This window comes from Peromyscus eremicus, unplaced genomic scaffold, assembly GCF_949786415.1.
Source record: "Peromyscus eremicus unplaced genomic scaffold, PerEre_H2_v1 PerEre#2#chrX_unloc_1, whole genome shotgun sequence".
NCBI classification, from domain to species: domain Eukaryota; kingdom Metazoa; phylum Chordata; class Mammalia; order Rodentia; family Cricetidae; genus Peromyscus; species Peromyscus eremicus.
The window spans coordinates 3,894,634-3,912,602 of record NW_026734288.1 but is presented as its reverse complement, the minus strand read 5'-3'; the positions used below and the strand labels follow the sequence as shown (position 1 = coordinate 3,912,602).

Here is a 17,969-nt window from a genome sequence, read left to right as displayed (position 1 = left end):
CAGGTGGAGCTCCAGGAGTACAATCAGTGAGAAAGAGGAGGGATTATATGAGTAAGAGATATTGAGACTATGACTGGAAAAAGCACAGGCACAAATAGCCAAACTAGTGGAAACACATGAACTATGAACCAATAGCTGAGGAGCCCCCATGGAAATGGATCAGGCCCTCTGGATAAGTGAGACAGTCAATTAGCTTGAACCCAGGCAGTAGGACTGGGTCCTCTCCATAGTGCATGAGCTGGCTTTTTGGAACCTAGGGCCTAATTCTGGGACACTATGCTCAGCCTAGTTGAAAGGAGGAGGGGACTGGAACTGCCTCAACTGAATCTACCAGGCTGAGCTGAATCCCGAGGGGAGTCTTTGCCTTGGAGGAGGTGGAAATGGGTGGTGAATTGTGGGGAGGGTGGGTTAGGTGGGAGGAGGGAGGTCAGGGAAATGCATAGCTGATATGTAAAATTAAATTAATTATAAAATTAAAAAAGAAAGGTTAATAAAATGTGTTTCTTTACTGAAAAAAATGAAAAAGAAGGTTATCATACTATATCCTGCCATCAGAATTATGTTTCCTGGACACATGGAACTACTATGAAGGAAATAGTGTGGATTAAAGGGATTTCATGGACTGCATTTTCACCATGAATAAAATCACTGATCTTTATCACCTATCAAAGCAGACAACAATAAATCCAAATTTTAAGTCATTTTCAAAGTTACAAAGTAGGTTGTAAGGGAAAAAAAGCTCTCTTTTCCTGAGTTCAGTGATGAGATATAGAAGTATTGTTTGATTCTGAATGTTATCTTTTTGGCAACTGTAATTTCATAACTGGTGTGAGATATCATCTGTAAACAATAACGAGTTCAGATACCTGACAGAACACTGTTCTGTGACAAGATGTTTCAAACACCTGAATCTAATGCCTCACTGATTACTAACTAATTACACAAATAAAAATAAATAGTTTAAAAAGAGATCTATTTGACACCAAAATAATCAAAAACACCACAAACCATTTATCAAATGGAGAGTTTCTACATTCTGGTCTGCAAAAGCCATAACAAAGCATGAGCTGAGTACATTCTTGAGAAAGTGACTAAGATGAGATTAATCATCCAAATCTAGTCATAAGTTCCGAATCACAGAAAATTGTACAACACAATTGGCTTTTAATCCCTTAAAATGAGACTTCTACAACAGTGAAAATAATTTAAAAGATTTTAAAAAGACACAATAAATTGAACTGTTATATACTTGGTCGAATTTTGAATTCTTTTTAGTAGGGTATTTGACTGATGGGGGATCTGTTTCATCCTTACACTGAATACATTGATGAATCAAGAATAGGTATTAGGATGTAATAGTCAAAATTGAGACATAATGTCATTTCAGAAGATACACTCCAGGATTAATATGTTAAATATTTTAAATTGGAAATTCATATTATTGTATTAAGATTTTAAAAGCATATATTTTATATGAAACAATTTACATGTTAAAGAGAATAAAACATGTCATTAGAACATTGACTAAGAAAGTTATAAAGGGAATATGATGATAACACAATTATTTTAGTCAATAAAAGAAATTCTATATCACAATATATCCTGGAACACAAAACTGATAATTGAGTGTTGTTAAACTTTAATGTCATAGCCAAGTAAAAAATTTTCTGTGTTTTATTATGCCATGTAATACTGTTAACACATTTATTGTTTGTATGTATGTCAATGTCCAAACAAACACATATAAAAAAAGAAAAAGAAAAAGAAATACTATGCATAGGTTGTAGTAATTAAAAACTGAGTATTGAAATTTGAACAACACAATGGAGTTCCTGTGCATCCTTCATTTCTGCACAGAGACATGCATGTCATGTAGCCCTGTTTCTAGTAAATAGTTTACCTTTATTCAAGAAAAAGACAAAAAAATAAATTTTTGCCTAGTTACTTCCAAATATTAATCAGGTGTTTGAGTAATTACTATGCACTTCATGTAAAAAACAGAGATAAACTGAGTATGTGTGTAGATTTCTACATAGTCAATATCACTTCCAGGGACTGTTCAGTTCATTTCTTTTGAAATTAAATTAATGAATTCTTGTTTTGCAAAGCAGCCTTAAATATGAAGCGATTTTGCATCACTCATTACTTTTTAAATTGCCAGCAAAACAATGATGTTAAAGAATGGAATTTAGTTTTCTTCACTAAAATCTTAAAGTATTAGATGATTCCTGAGAACTCACATATTGGAAAGAATACCACCTGGTTCTTCTCATTTTTTTCTACCCATTGTTACTCTGGGTGAAGTAATGTCACTGTGAAAATAAATTTGTGAAAAGATTTAATCTTGAGTCTCATTGCATAATTTCAGAATCTTAGTATTATAAATTTTATTATGGTAACCAATGGGAAAAGTCAGTGGAGACTTCAGAGGGGAATGCATTGCCTTCATGATTCTTGAACACAAGCAACTAGTTTTTTTTTTTTAATGCAGTTGAAGAACTACTTTTGTCTGTGAGTACCCCACAGATGCTGTCTGTTATCCTCCATGGAAACCTCATTTTCCTTTAATCACCCACCCCAGAGAAAGAGAATGTGAGGGCTCTTAATGCTTATCAATGTCAGCTGTGCTCAGCCTCAGTTGAAAGGCCAACCTGACTCTGTTAGCTCCAGCACATCAATTTAAACATGTAGTCAGTCTTTATTTAAGTCAGTCATGTTGTGAGCCAAACAGCCTACCTGCTGGCATGTATGAAAGCAGAACCTTCAGTGTTGTCTACCTCTGGGAGCTCATGTTGTTCTACATCTCTGTTATAGTACACAGAGGGAGCTTTTTGATCCTGCCTTCCAGTCTCTTAGCATGGTAGAAAATAAACAAGCCTTTTCTTGCTTTGAAACCCAAAATATTATCAGGAAGGTGAAATTTTGGGATAAAGGTTTCTGAGAAGATCCCGAAGGAAAGGAAACGAGTGATGGCTTTTTCTCAGGTAAATGTGTGTATGGAGGTGAGATGTGTTGCCTGTTCACCGACGAATGCTTCTTTTGTGGTGATCCCAAACCTTTACATTACCTCTCAGTTTTAACAAGGCTTTGTTTATTGTTTTTGTTTTTGTTTTTCTAATGCGGTCATCAAGGTAACATTTTTTTTAAATGCATGTCACAGGTTTGTGTGATCCTTTCCACTGTTTTCTCATTTTATTTTTCAAAATAAATTATCTGCATTAATTCATAGTATAAACATTTAATATACAAAATTACATGCATTTCCCTGTCCTACTGAAAATGGAATTGAGTCATCTTATATGAATGAGAAAGAAACCATGTTCCCTGTTCCTTTTGCCCAGGGATCTTTTTGCTCAATATAGGCTGTTCTGAGAAAGAGGCACTATGTACAAAGATGGAATGTCTTCCTGTCAATGGATGATGTTTATAATATTATTTCTATGAAAGATATATTGTTTTATATAATAAGTTGAAGAGTTTAAATGTAATACAACCTTCCAAGTAGAATTTGCCATTCAGATGGTGGTATGAAATTACCCTATTATACTATTTTTCTTCTGTTTACTGTTCTGTTTTTGTGGCTAGATTCAAAGAGTCTATTCCATCATTTCTCTTTGCTAGCTACTGACTTTACAGTGAACTTGCAATGCCCTTCCGTTGTGCTGACACCTGCTAAGAGTCACTCCCCTGGGTGCTGAAGAATTATTATATCCTATGGTTATCTAGTACATTTTTTGAAATGAACTGAGGGAGAACTAGTTGGCAAAGTGTACTTATATTTATGTGTATTTCACAAACAATCAAAGTTTCAACAAGGAAACTTTGTGTGGTTGGAATTGAAGTCTCTTCATTAACAACCAAAAGTACTAAAGTGAGTGCATGGATGTCATTATTTAGATACAGCATTTGGAATTGAATCCACAAGATGCATATTCACTGTTTAACTGTTTAAAATAAACTTAAATGAGAATCTAAACACTGCATAACTGTGAAATGGTGGAATTTTAGAATAAAACCTGGAAACTAAAAGGAATGCCTGATTGGAGACATTGGTGAGGTAATAATTCCAAGCTGTGTCTTGGGTGTAGGTAAGTATATTACTTACCCAGTGTGAGAAATACTTTCAGTTGTGGCTACCCCTCAGATTTCATTCACTATTTCAGATAGAGTTGCCAGTTATTTTCTAAAGAATGATCTCAGGGAATGGAATGTGAGGAAGGGGTCACTACAACTTCTTACGGCTGTGTGATGATGCACTTCAAAATGCCTGTGCACAGTTTAAAGCAAGGCAGTGAAATCTCATACCCAGGTTGTAGAGATTTCCATGATCTGCAGGAATAATGGACCCTCACAAAGCGGGAAAGGAGAAACTAAGTTTACATCTGTTTGTAAAAGTTTATGGTTTCTGCATATCTGCTGTGGCACAAGTCACTGATTGGGGACCTTTTATACCTGCTTTCTGCTTTGTGTGTGCTTCCAGGGAATGCAGGTGCTGCTGCCTTTGCACACAGAATCATGTCAGAAAGGTTAAATTTTAAGATAAACTTTCTGACAGGATCCATAAAGACGGTTAAGGAGAGATAGCATGTTCTCAGAAATATTCAACAAGGATGTGACAGGTTGACATTACCCACATAAATGCTTCATTTGCAAAACTCTCAACCTAAACTATAGTTCCTCGTTGTAAAAAAAAACTATATTTTTATTATATTCTGAATATCAGTTATTTATTATCAGTGTCATTTCTGTTCTACATCCTGCTTTCCACTCTTTGTGCCTCTTTTATTTCCCAGTATAACTTTTCAACATGAGTTCATGATCTGAAATATTTATAAATTTTATGATATTAGAGATGAATGTTGAAACTCAATTCCTATTGTGGAGAACTTCAGACATTATTTATCCTTGAGAAAAGGTGCATATTTCGTGAATAATTTAGATATTGGGCACTTTGATCCAATGAAAAAGTCACAATATTCTCCCTCTTAATTTGTAACATTTGAAACTTGCATATCAATTACTGATAACACAGCAAGTTCTTTAGTTAAATACTCTTTTCTGGGGCAAATAAAAGACTCAAGCCATCATAAAAAGAAAAATTGAATTTTCACTTCAGAGTCCATTGACTTTCAAGGATGTGGCAATCAGTTTCTCCAAGGAGGAATGGGAATGCCTGGACACTTCTCAGAGGGATTTATACAGAGAGGTCATGTTGGAGAACTACAGCAACCTGGTTTCTGTAGGTGAGAATAAATTCTTTCATCATTGCTGCTTAGCCCTAGAAATGTCTAGCAACATGTATTAGTATTTTGAAATGTTTTCTATCAATGAATTTTAATTATTTCTACATATTGGTGAGTGTAATACAGACTGAAATTTTTCGTATTTTAAAAGGTCTTTTAATTTTGCCTAATACTTCCTTCAATCCAATTTTTTTGCAGGCAGTCAGTAGCATTAATGTTTGAATACAGTTTGATTATAATAGCTTTATTTTTGTAATGGGGTAATATAAGGAAAGTTGAATGTATACAAAATTAACATTATGGATTTCTTAAAAGTCTACAACACATGTCATGCATGTACTAATAAGAGTCCACTTATGAGTCTTTCTTTATGTAACTTCATATCTACTGATTACAAGCCTGTTATAGATCCCAACTATTTCCACATCATGTTAAGAAATTTTCATATGTCTCTTCTAATTCACAGGCCTTTCTGTGCCAAAACCAGAGCTAGTCACCTGTCTTGAAAAGAACAAAGAACCCTGGATCATGAACATAGGGGAAGTAGAAGGTAGAGACTCAGGTAAGTTGGAAGGAAACTGGTTCATTTGTCAAGTACAAAGAAAGAAACAAATAATGACTTCATTTGGATTAGCCTAGCTCCTAACTAGAAGTGATGCCTGAGAATTTCGTTTAGAATTGTGTACTAGGATCAAGCACACAGAGAATTTTACATGATTTTCCCTCATTTATTCAGAATAGTGAGTAGATGAAATTTAGAATGCCAATAGCAATTTGACAATGTCTGTGATGCTTTATTTTGTGTTCCAATAAGTGCCTGGATTTTTTCCTATATGACAGTGATTCTAGTGTTTTCCTGTATTTTTTGAAATTTTTTACAATATTTCTGGATCAATTTATTGTTATTTCTTTTACCTCTTGCATACAATCCCTTTTCCACACTCACCTAATGTCCTGATTCCCACATCCCATCTCATTCTCTCTATCAAAGAAATAACAGAAAATACATTAAAAAATTGAAGAAGATTTTTGCTGGCCAACTGTTTCTGAACACAAGGCTTTGAATATGATTGATATGCCCTGTTGTTACGCAATTGAAAAAATGGTTTTCTGACTCCTGGAAGCTAAGGACTGCACATGTTCTTGTCAAAAAGTTGTGACTACAGACCTACTTTCGACTTTACAAGCTGAGATTTTGTCTGTCTTGAGTTTCTGTGGGTTTTGGCCTTGCTGTCACAGACTTGGTAATTATATGGCCATTATTCTTATACTATTTGTGAATTTCTTCCCTAGAGTCATTTACCATTTTTTTGTCTTTATGTTCTCTCTGCATCCATTTATTCATATGTGCCTGAACCCTGATTCAAGGATTAAGATAAAGGAATCCCAGGTATGGATTAGTTCTCCAAAATCTTCACATTAACCTTCTTTAGCGAAGGATGAGTGATGCACAAATCTAATGGTATAACAATATAGCATTATTTGTTGGCACATGATTTCAAGTTTGAGTATTGGGTACAACGTCATATAGTAAAGACATTTAAATTGTTTTTAGATATACACATGTTTTAACAAGATTCTACAGAAGTACAGTTGTCTATGTTTCTTCAAAGATTTCTCCAGTGGTCCAGAGAGATAAAAATACTTTCCTGCAAATCTGAATTGCAGAGTTCAATCACCAGGACAAAGACAGTGGAACAAGGTTTCTCAAACTACCATCCAATCATATACATGCCCATATACATAGAGTCAATAAATATATAAATAAAATTTTAAGATTATCAAGAACAGGCCTATAATCATAGTAACTCCTCTTTGTATTTGCTCTTCTACACTACTCTATCATCACTTTAATGACTTAATACTGTTTTAATTTCTCCTTTTTTTAACAGTGATGTTTATAATTATCCCTTCTGTTGAAAATCACAACATCCCATTTGGCCCCATACTAGCTAACTAAAAACTCTGGAAAACATGGAAACTAAAATCTTAAAAGTTAGCATCCATAAATTTGAGAAAATATGCAGTATTTGTCTTTCTGGATTAAATTACTTAGTGTAATTCTTCTCAGTTCCATCCATTTACCTACAATATGTATAATATCAAAAACAAATGAGTGAATTTCTTAGCATAGAACCTAACAAAAATAAATCAAATGACATAAATAATTTATCATGTTGCATGTTCTAAAGTTGAACAGGAGGAACAATAAAAAAAAAATTCAACTTAAAAAAGCCAGATGAATTCAGGGAAGAATCCCTCCAGATAATTAGAGAAAAACTAACACCAATAATTTGCAATTATAAGACAAAATGTAAAATTTCCATTTCAAGAACACATAAAAATAATTGTCTGCTAGGATCAAGGTGGCTTCATCAAAGAGATGCTAATGAGAATCAACTTAATTAATCAATACATGTAATACATTAGAAGAACAGTGTATGAGAGCCAAATGATCTCTTCATTAAATTCAGAAAAGGCTTTTGACAAACACACCACTTCATTATAAAATTCAACAGTAGGAGGAGCACATCTACATATAATAGAATATGTTATTGTAAGTAATTACCAACATAAACATTTTATATGGAGAAAGCTCAAAACAGTTCTATAAATGGGAAAATAAAGGATACTCACTTTCTCCATACCTGTTATATGTTATGCTTGAAGACTTATGTGTCAGTCTAAGATGATATGACATTCAAGGGGATACAGGTAGGAAAAGAAATGTCATAGAATCCACATTACACATAATATGTATTTTATACCAGAAAATTTAAATCAAAATTCTTATGCTTGGTGTTAAGTTTACTGCTAGTCTCTCTTTCATCTATTGTACTGACTTTCCTTCCTTCATAACTAAAAATTTTTCCCAAATTTTTGTTTCCCAATTCATAGTGTCCCTCTATCTCAAATCTCTAATCAAAGTATGATAGATACCTATTAAATACTGTGACAAGGAGAATTGCCATCTGCCATGGGTTATCCCTGTTAGTCCTTATCCAATGCAAAGTAGTGAGGCCTGAAATGATATAATCATTGACAATAAAGCTGGACTAACAATCTGAAGTTATATATTTTGTATGTATACTTGAGAAAATATTCACATAAATATGTAACTGTAACAATTATCAACTGGAGGTTATATTATTGATTTGAAGGTATGGGATGAGTTGAAGGAAAAGTGGCAGGGATAATGTTAAAATGAAATTATATAATTATATTTAAAATAATTTACATTTAAAAATGATTTTTGAATTTCACATATAAACTCTGGTTATGATATTTTAGTTTGAAATAGAATTCTACCTTTCAGTCTACTTTGAAAATATAAATTTTGCCAGGCGGTAGTGGTGCATGCCTTTAATCCCAGCACTCGGGAGGCAGAGCCAGGTGGATCTCTGTGAGTTCGAGGCCAGCCTGGGCTACCAAGTGAGTTCCAGGAAAAGGCGCAAAGCTGCACAGAGAAACCCTGTCTCGAAAAACCAAAAAAAAAAAAAAAAAGAAAATATAAATTTTATTCAGTAGGCCTTTTATCAATGTGGTGCTTTTGGGCGCACAGAGTTTCTCTGTGTAACTGCCCTGGCTGTCTAGTAACTTGCTCTGTAGTCCAGGCTGGCCAGGAACTCACAGAGATTTGCCTGCCTCAGCCCACAGAGTTCTGAGATTAAAGCCTCTGTGTCCTGAGTGCTGGGACTAAAGGCATGGGCCACCACTGTCCAGCTTGCTTTTTTGTGTTTTTGACTAGAAACTTAGTAGATAACTAAGACTTTTTGCAAAATACAGATTGTAATGCACTCTGGCCCCCATTCTTTGTCTGAATTCAAGTCAGTGAAGAATACTTTAAGAAAAAGTCAGACTGTGATTCACATCGAAGGGCCATCTGGGATTTTTCTATCCGTTAGTTACACTAGGACAGGACATAGTGAGGCCAAGGTCAAGGTTTGCTTTGCTGACAACTAGTTTTACAGAGGAGAAACCCATCCATCTTAATGTTGCAAAGGGCAACTTGGCCTAATTGACTCTATTGGCACTTTTTTTTTATTACCTAGACATATAATTTACTTTTCTTACCTTTCCTCTTTTTTGAGACAGGGTCTGTAACCATGTAGGCCTGGTTGGCCAGGAACTGAATATGTAGATCAGGATGACCTCATAACCATAGAGAATCACCTGCCTCTGCCTCTGCCTCTGCCTTTCAAATGCTGAGATGAAAGGCAAGTTTTTTATCAATTTAAGATATTCTTAGGCTACTGAAAAATTGAAAGACGTATAGATAGGCTGAGTGTCACTCTATTGGAGAAAAGTTATGTTGTGTCTCAGCATGTTAAGTGTCAGTTCACTTGTTCACATGTAAAATAGTGGTTTGGTTTAATTCAATCTTTGATTATTTTTAAATATAACAAAATTAATTCTTATAAGATAAATCTATCATATTGGAGTCTTACAAGACAGAAAACCAACAGAACAAAAAAAAGTCAAAGAATTAGCATAATAATCAAAGATCAACTCATTGTCATGCTCAATAATCCCATAAAATCATTAAATCAGAAGTCATAACTTTTACACAGAAAATTTGAATGAACCTGTGCAGTCCCTGTGTTTGTTGCGTCATTCTCTCTGAGTTCATATGAAATTCCCCCATGTTAATTTAGAGGACCTGGTTTTCTTGATATTTGCCATCCCTGTGGCTCTTACACTATTTCCACCTCCTCTTCTGCAGGGTTGCCTGAGCAATGGAGGGGAGGTATTTGATAGAAAGATCTCATTTACAGTTGAGTGTTCAAGATCTCTGACTGACTGTAGAATTTCTGGCAGTATGTCTATATATTTTTGTATATTCTTTAGGAGAAATCTTCCCTGATAACATGTAAACAACACACTGACCTATGAGTATTACAGAATGTCATGAGGAGTCATTTTATTGCTACATTTTTCTTTCTTTAGATAAGTAGTATGTTGTAATATCCTAATTCAATGGGCTTTCTAGTATTAAGTTTATGGTCATCTAAGAAACATCAGGTACGCTATCCATCTAGAGAAATAGCCTTAATTCAAATCAATTATTGGTACTTGCTCCATCAATCTTTGTTCCACCTTTGTCGTAACTTATCTTGCTGGCAGAATACCTTTGAAGATAAAGGCTGTTTGGGCTGAGTTGGCATATGTTTCTGTTTAAAATACAGAAATTGTTCTTGTACCAAAGAAAATATGGGTTTATTGCTCTCTGTAGGCACTAGGCCTATGTCTTAATTTTCAATGATTTATATCATTACTGTCTTCAGTAATTAAACTTTATTTTCAGTTCACAGAGAGGAAGGGGTGGAACTGGCAAATGCCAGACATGTTTGGGTATATACTTTGGTCCACTTCGCTAACATTCAATTGTTTGGAACACAATTTTTATACTGAAATATGTTTTAGATCATAAGAGAGAGATATTTTGGACTCTGATTCACCTATTATTTAGCAATGTTTTTTGATATTTTTCATGTATGTTTCTGGAAGTTCTTACTGAATTTGGTTTCAATGCTACCCCTCAAATGCCCATTAATTTTATCAGTCTCAACCTGTACTCCTGCCTAGAACCCCATCTCTATTCACCCTACGCTATCTATTCATACTTGTTTATTCTATTTCCCTTCCTAAAGCAGATATATCTGTTTCATTTCCCTTGTGCTTCTACAGATTGTAGCTTTGTTATCATTGTCTTCATGGCTCTTATCCACTAATAAGTAGACCATGAGTGAGTAGAGTCAATAGCAGAATGTCTGATAAATGTCTGGGGATGAGATTGGGACATAGGACATGGGGACATGGATGCAGATTTGATAATGTGCAACTAGTGTCTTTGATTCTCTGGTAAGGATGGCCTCTGTTTGAAGAGAATTGCTGCTGTAGTTTCAAGTAGGAACAAATCAATGAAGTATGAGATAGAAATTTGGATGGGGAAATCTGTGTGATCCATTTTAAATTAGTACAGGAGGGAAGAAATGGCTTCAGAAGTTGTTGTGTTTTCTTCCAGATCTGGGGATGAGTCTTGGGGGATAGATTTAGAAGAGCAGAGAAAAAGAAGAAAATCAGCAATTTTCCTCCCTGCTTCTCTTCCCAGTTTGGTTTCTGGGTCTTCGTTTCTTCTGGATTTGGAGTGAGGACAATATAATCAGGAATAGAAGGAAGGTTCAGGGATTGGTTGTGGGATTCTCTGGCATAGGGAAGGATGAGGCTGCTGCTGTTCTGCTACAGAGCTTGGCCTGAATCTGTTACATTGGACTTGAAGAGCCATGGTGAGAGGTGAAGTCCTGGAGTTTACTTCTTACCTGGCAGGAGGGACTCTGGAGTTCCAGGGAATTTCTGCCAGAGTTGGGTGCTGAGATCAAGAAAGGTTGTGAAAAATGGTGTTAGAATTGGAAGATGTGTTTTAACCAATGGAGATGAAATCACAGGCATCAGGGAACCTGCAGCAGGCCATTTTTATCAAAGCTAAAGATGGTACTGTGGGATTGGATTAAGAAAAGCAAAATTTGAGGTGAAGGTCTACAGTTAGTATATCTGCAGTTCTGGCTAGAGTTGCCTGTCAGTCTTAAATAGTTTCCTGTCTCTTGTTTCCCATGGTTGTGCATGTTATGAATCATTTCATATCTTCTAATTCATAAAAAATCCCTTCCCCTCAATTATAGCAGACAGTTTTGCTCACTATAGTAGTCAGTATAGGCCCTTATTCTCTTTAGAAGTGCACTGTCCCTGGCTCTTTTGGTTAGTACCTTCTCCTCTGAAATAAGCTGTTACTCTAATGGGCTTTCCTTTATATGAGATATTTAATTCCCTTTGTGATATTTTATTTTATTTTTTATAATTTATTTAATTTTATTTTATGTGCATTGGTGTAAAGGTATCAGATCTCCTGGAACTGCAGTTACAGACAGCTGTGAGCTGCCATGTGGACGCTAGGAATCGAACCTGGGTCCTCTGGGAAAGCAGCCAGTGTTCTTAACCACTGTGCCATCTCTCCAGCCCCCCCTTCTTCATATTTTAATGCTCTTGTTTTGTTTTGTATATTAACTAGGGCTTGCTGTGTGGTATTTCTTTTTATATTTTTGCCTATTTAGTGTTGGAATGTTTCCAGTATCTAAAATGTTATGATTTTCTTGAGTTTGGCAAATTTGTCTTTCATGATCTTGGGGAAGATTTTATCTATGCCATTCCGGTAAGATTCTTATCTTACACACACACACACACACACACACACACACACACACACACACACACTATATATATTCATGTTACTATGGTGTTGATCATTACCTGTGTAATCTTTTTAGTTCTATATTTAAATATACAAACATATGTGTCTGTTTCTGATATGCAGTTAAATTACTCTTCTTGTTTTTATTGAGTCTTGATAGTATATTTACTATTTTTCTGTCTCACTTATAAAGGTTTATCTTGACTTTTCTAATTAGTTTCCTGTTGCAACTTCACTTTAGACTGAGTTCTCATCAATAAATCTATACTGTTTTTTGAATTTTTTTGAGGCTGGACTGACTTCATTTATGTCTCTGTGGTCTCTTACATCACTCAGGTTTTTTAGTTTCTCTTCATTAATTTTATTAGGCTGTTTGTCTCTGTCTAATTTAAGCACTTTGACTACTTTAATAGTGTTCATGATATTTCTTCCATCTTCTGTATCATGGTAATTATGGATTGAAGAATACTTCTATGAGACTGATAGACTTTGGGAGCGGGGGTAAAATGCTAGCTTTATTCTTTATAGTCAATGTGTGATTTTCTATTATTTTGATTAAACACCATTACCAGAAAATGTGTAAAATTAAGAGTTTCATTGGGCTTAAGATACCATGAAAATAAGACTCCATTATGCCGTGGGATGAAGTCAAGAGGCAGTAAATGTTGTAGAAAGAACAGATAACATTCAAATGTCAAATTTCAAGCCAGCACCAGAAAGGAAACTAAAGATAGTGTGTAGTTCCTACATTTAAAGGTCCGAACTCAGTCCCACATTTTATGTATTAACACCATACTTCGAGTCAAATAATGTGGCTACATGAAAACAATGTTTAGGGAACATTGTTATTAAAACTATCATATAGAGTAATCATGTTCTTGTGATCAAAATGGGTCTTGTGAACTCCTTTGTAATTTCTGTGTCTTTTATGCACAATGAAGACTTAACAGGCAACAATAAATACAGGGAAGCTTATGTGTGAAGGCTACATATAGCATGGGTGGTGGGGTGTCAAGTAGGCACAGGGGTGGGCAGAATTACAAGATGGGCATCCCATAGTAAGGGTGAATGTAGGAGTATTCTGGACAGAGATTATCAGTCTAAATATGGGAACATAGGGTAGAATACAGGCTAGAACCATGGATTGGTGAGGAAATGTAGATGAGGGGATATTGTGGAATCACCGGTCTGTAAAATGTATGTTGCCAGACTGGGATCAAAAGTGCTGATGATTTGCATGAAGGAGAATTGGGAAGTGTCCTGTGCTCCCTTGCTAGTGATAGAATAATGTCAAGGCCCTTCATAGTGTTTGTAAGAGTTAGCAGGACAGGTTGTAGTTTCTATCTTGATCATGTGTTCAGGAAATTACACAGAGTCTGGTGATTATAAATTACTTATGCAATTGTTTTGTGTAGATGAGAGGATATGCTGGCAACAACCTACTTACTCACTCTTATGGAGGATAGTAATAATACAGAACAGATGGCAGACATGATTGGGCAGGTTCTGGTGTATGCTGTATTTGTGGGAAAAAATGAGTTGGGGTGCAATCCAAGTTGCCCTGTTAAGGAAACGGGAAAGAAGTGGATTTTCACGTGGAGGAGTAGAGTCAACAAAAAAAGTGTGATCTCTTGGATTATGATTGTGTAAGCAGAAAGAATCATAGCAGTGAATACAATAGACGTCTTCCTCACGCACATGGCAAGTGGGAGAGAGCTCCAATATTTTTCTGAAATTGTTTTCTATGTTTGCATGTTACATGACTTTATGAAGGTCAAGTATTACATGAATTTCTCTCATTTTTCATAAGCAAATTTATTTCTTACACCAAAACTTTGACAATTTCCTATATTACAATCTTGATATATTCCCCAGACAGCTGTCATTTTATGCATTATACTCTCATATCGTTTTCAAATAATTTTACAAAATCAAGAGTGTGTTTCTTTTCATTTCTTTCAGCTCTGTCATTTTACCAGACCCAGGAGGTCTCACAACAGAAATACAAACAAGATTCTTTACAGGAAGAAAGAACAGGCTTATTCAAAACTATTGGTCTTGACATGTTACATAAAAGGAAGTTCTGGGATTATCATGGTGACAACAGAGAATATGAGTCATGTTATCATGAGAGTGATGTTTATGACAAACATGCTGAAGGCATTATTTATGAAAAACATCAAGAACCTCTGGTGTGTCCAAAGAGATCATACTCTGTGTCAGTTACAAGTTCAGAATCAAATGATTATATGGAAAAATATTCACCCCAAGCATGGGCACCTGGCTATACTCTACATGGATATGTGAAAACTTCACAGGGGGACACACAGTGTAACACTTCAAAGTCTTTGCAACACTTTTCAAGTGTTGTGCAACTAAATGATACTCCAATAGTCCCTGAAGAAAAGAGTTCTTTAAGCACAGAAAAATATTTGAATTGTCAGCAGTGTGGTATTTCCTATACTCAAAATTCAGTAGAAGTTCCTGAACAATTACTTCCACTATTTGAAAACCTCCACAATTTACATCAACATAAATATTTTAGGAATGAAATGTGGCATAATATGAATCATAAGGATAGAAGTTGTGAAAATTCCAATGTATTTAGTGATGTTGATAATGACCTTGCTAAGTTTTCTTTGGTAAATAATTACCAGAATACTCAGTTTGAAATACCTTTTAATGGAAAGAACTCATGGACTTACTCTACTAATGATGTAATTCCTAGTAATTCTCACATAAATACTTGTTCAACAGTTAATCATTTTGAAAACCATGAACATCAGAAAGTTTTTCATAAGTACTCAAACACTTCTTTGCAAAAACATGAACATAGCCAAGAGAAGCACAGAAAAAGCAAACACCATTACCAAATTCTTAATGAATTCTCAAACTGTATTCAGAATAATGGAACTAGTACTCAAGAAATTTATGAGAGACTCAGAGGTGATGCATGCAAGAAGGTAACAATCGAATCCTCAAATCTAGAGATGGATAATATGAAGCATACAGGAATAAAATTTTGCCAGATTAAAGAATGTGATAAATTCCTTGATTTCTATTCAAATATCATTCAGAATGATTCAAGTCACACTGCAGAAAAGAAACCATACAGATGTAATGATTGTGGAAAGTCCTGTAGAAAACTCTCATACCTTCATATTCATCACAGAATCCATATGAGAGAGAACCTTTATAAATGTGATGAATGTGGAAAATCCTTTAGGAAAAGTTCATCCTTTAATGCTCACCACAGAATCCATACAGGAAAGAAACCTTATAAATGTGAAAAATGTGGAAAATGCTTTACTAGGTGCTTATTACTTCATGTTCATCAGAGAATCCATACTGGAGAGAAACCTTATATATGTGATGACTGTGGAAAGTCCTTTAGTAAGTCCTCCAGTCTTCAATGTCATAGGAAAATCCATACTGGAAAGAAACCTTATAAATGTGATGACTGTGGAAAATCCTTTGTTCATTCTTCCAAACTTCAATGTCATAGGAGAATCCATACTGGAGAGAAACCTTATAAATGTAATGAATGTGGAAAGTCTTTTGATAATTCCTCCAAACTTCAATGTCATAGGAGAATACATACTGGAGAGAAACCTTACAAATGTGATGACTGTGGAAAGTCCTTTGTCCAGTCCTCCCATCTTCAATATCATAGGAGAATCCATACTGGAGAGAAACCTTATCAATATGATGACTGTGGAAAGTACTTTAGAGATGGATCATCTCTTCATGTTCATCAGAGAATCCATACTGGAGAAAAACCTTATAAATGTGATGAATGTGGAAAGTCCTTTGTTAATTCCTCCTATCTTCAATGTCATAGGAGAATCCATACTGGAGAGAAACCTTATCAATGTGATGAATGTGGAAAGTCCTTTGTTAAGTCCTCCCATCTTCAATGTCATAGGAGAATCCATACTGGAGAGAAACCTTATCAATGTGATGACTGTGGAAAGTACTTTAGAGATGGATCATCTCTTCATGTTCATCAGAGAATCCATACTGGAGAAAAACCTTATAAATGTGATGAATGTGGAAAGTCCTTTGTTAATTCCTCCTATCTTCAATGTCATAGGAGAATCCATACTGGAGAGAAACCTTATAAATGTGATGAATGTGGAAAGTCCTTTGTCCAGTACTCCAATCTTCAATGTCATAGGAGAATCCATACTGGAGAGAAACCTTATAAATGTGATGAATGTGGAAAGTCCTCTGTCCAGTACTCCAATCTTCAATGTCATAGGAGAATCCATACTGGAGAGAAACCTTATAAATGTGATGAATGTGGAAAGTCCTTTGTCCAGTACTCCAGTCTTCAATGTCATAGGAGAATCCATACTGGAGAGAAACCTTACAAATGTGATGAATGTGGAAAGTCCTTTGTTAAGTCCTCCAATCTTCAATGTCATAGGAGAATCCATACTGGAGAGAAACCTTATAAATGTTATGACTGTGCAAAATGCTTTAGGCATGGCTCTTCTCTTCATGTTCATCAGAGAATCCACACTAGAGACAAATGATAGAAATATTAAAAATGTATTGTCTTTTACCCTTTGCTTTCTATTAATGTTCATCAGAGAACTCACATCTGAGCCAAGCCTTATAAATGTAAAGAAGGTGAAAATTTCTTAACCAAATCCTCAACACTTCATCTTCCCTGAACTCATTCTAAAGAAAATATTTACAAATATGAAGAATGTGAAAAAATACTTCTCATGAGCTCTCACCTTAAAAGACATCAGAAAAAATTATAAGAATCTTAAAAAATTCTATAATAATTATTAAATTTATTTTAGTATCATTATATTTATTCAATAAAATTTCCTTCAAAATGTGTGGAATATACAAAATCTTTGATCAATATTCACTCCTGATTCAATATCACAAACATCACTTTAGGAAGCCCTACCGTTGATGTGAATTTGGAAAAGTTAATTCAGGAGTAGACATTATGATTATTGAAAAATTTGCTATAGATATTGTTTTATTAATCTATCAACTCATTAATTTCATGGAGTACTTGTTTGAAAATACTAAAGCAAGTGTAATGTGAAACAAGAATTTTTGCTAATAGATGATTATTGACTACAATAGAAAGTCCAAATGGCTACATAACATTTTTTGCAATTTGTTGATGATATTGTCTTTTGTGTGAGATTATTATATTCTATATATTCTATATCATTATTATATTCTCAGTATTTTAGCTTTTGTAGAGTGTATAATAATGATTGTTTTTAACTTCATATTGATTCCGTGTTTTTACAAGCCCAAATAAATGTAGTATACTTTCTGTTGATTTTTATTTATTTTGATGAGATGAATCTTCATTTACTGTGAGGATGCCATAATGAAGATTAAATGTTCCAGAAATGACAGTGCTAATAAAAACATATAATTAAAAATAGGTTCTATAGAAAACTGTACCAGTGGAAATAAGCTTATGCAAATAGCAATATTAT

General features: G+C 34.7%; 1 protein-coding gene across 1 annotated transcript; it reads left to right on the top strand.

Moving 5' to 3' along the window:
* The first annotated feature begins 15,479 nt into the window (after positions 1 to 15,479).
* LOC131900926 (zinc finger protein 160-like) lies at positions 15,480 to 17,027 on the top strand. The gene has a single exon (XM_059252241.1). It carries the CDS (start codon positions 15,480 to 15,482, stop codon positions 17,025 to 17,027), a length of 1,548 nt encoding a protein of 515 aa, XP_059108224.1.
* The last annotated feature ends 942 nt before the right edge of the window (positions 17,028 to 17,969 follow it).

Bases quoted from the DNA above. Each gene is read 5' to 3' on its own strand.
- LOC131900926 (XM_059252241.1), top strand. From the start codon at position 15,480: ATGGATAATATGAAGCATACAGGAATAAAATTTTGCCAGATTAAAGAA.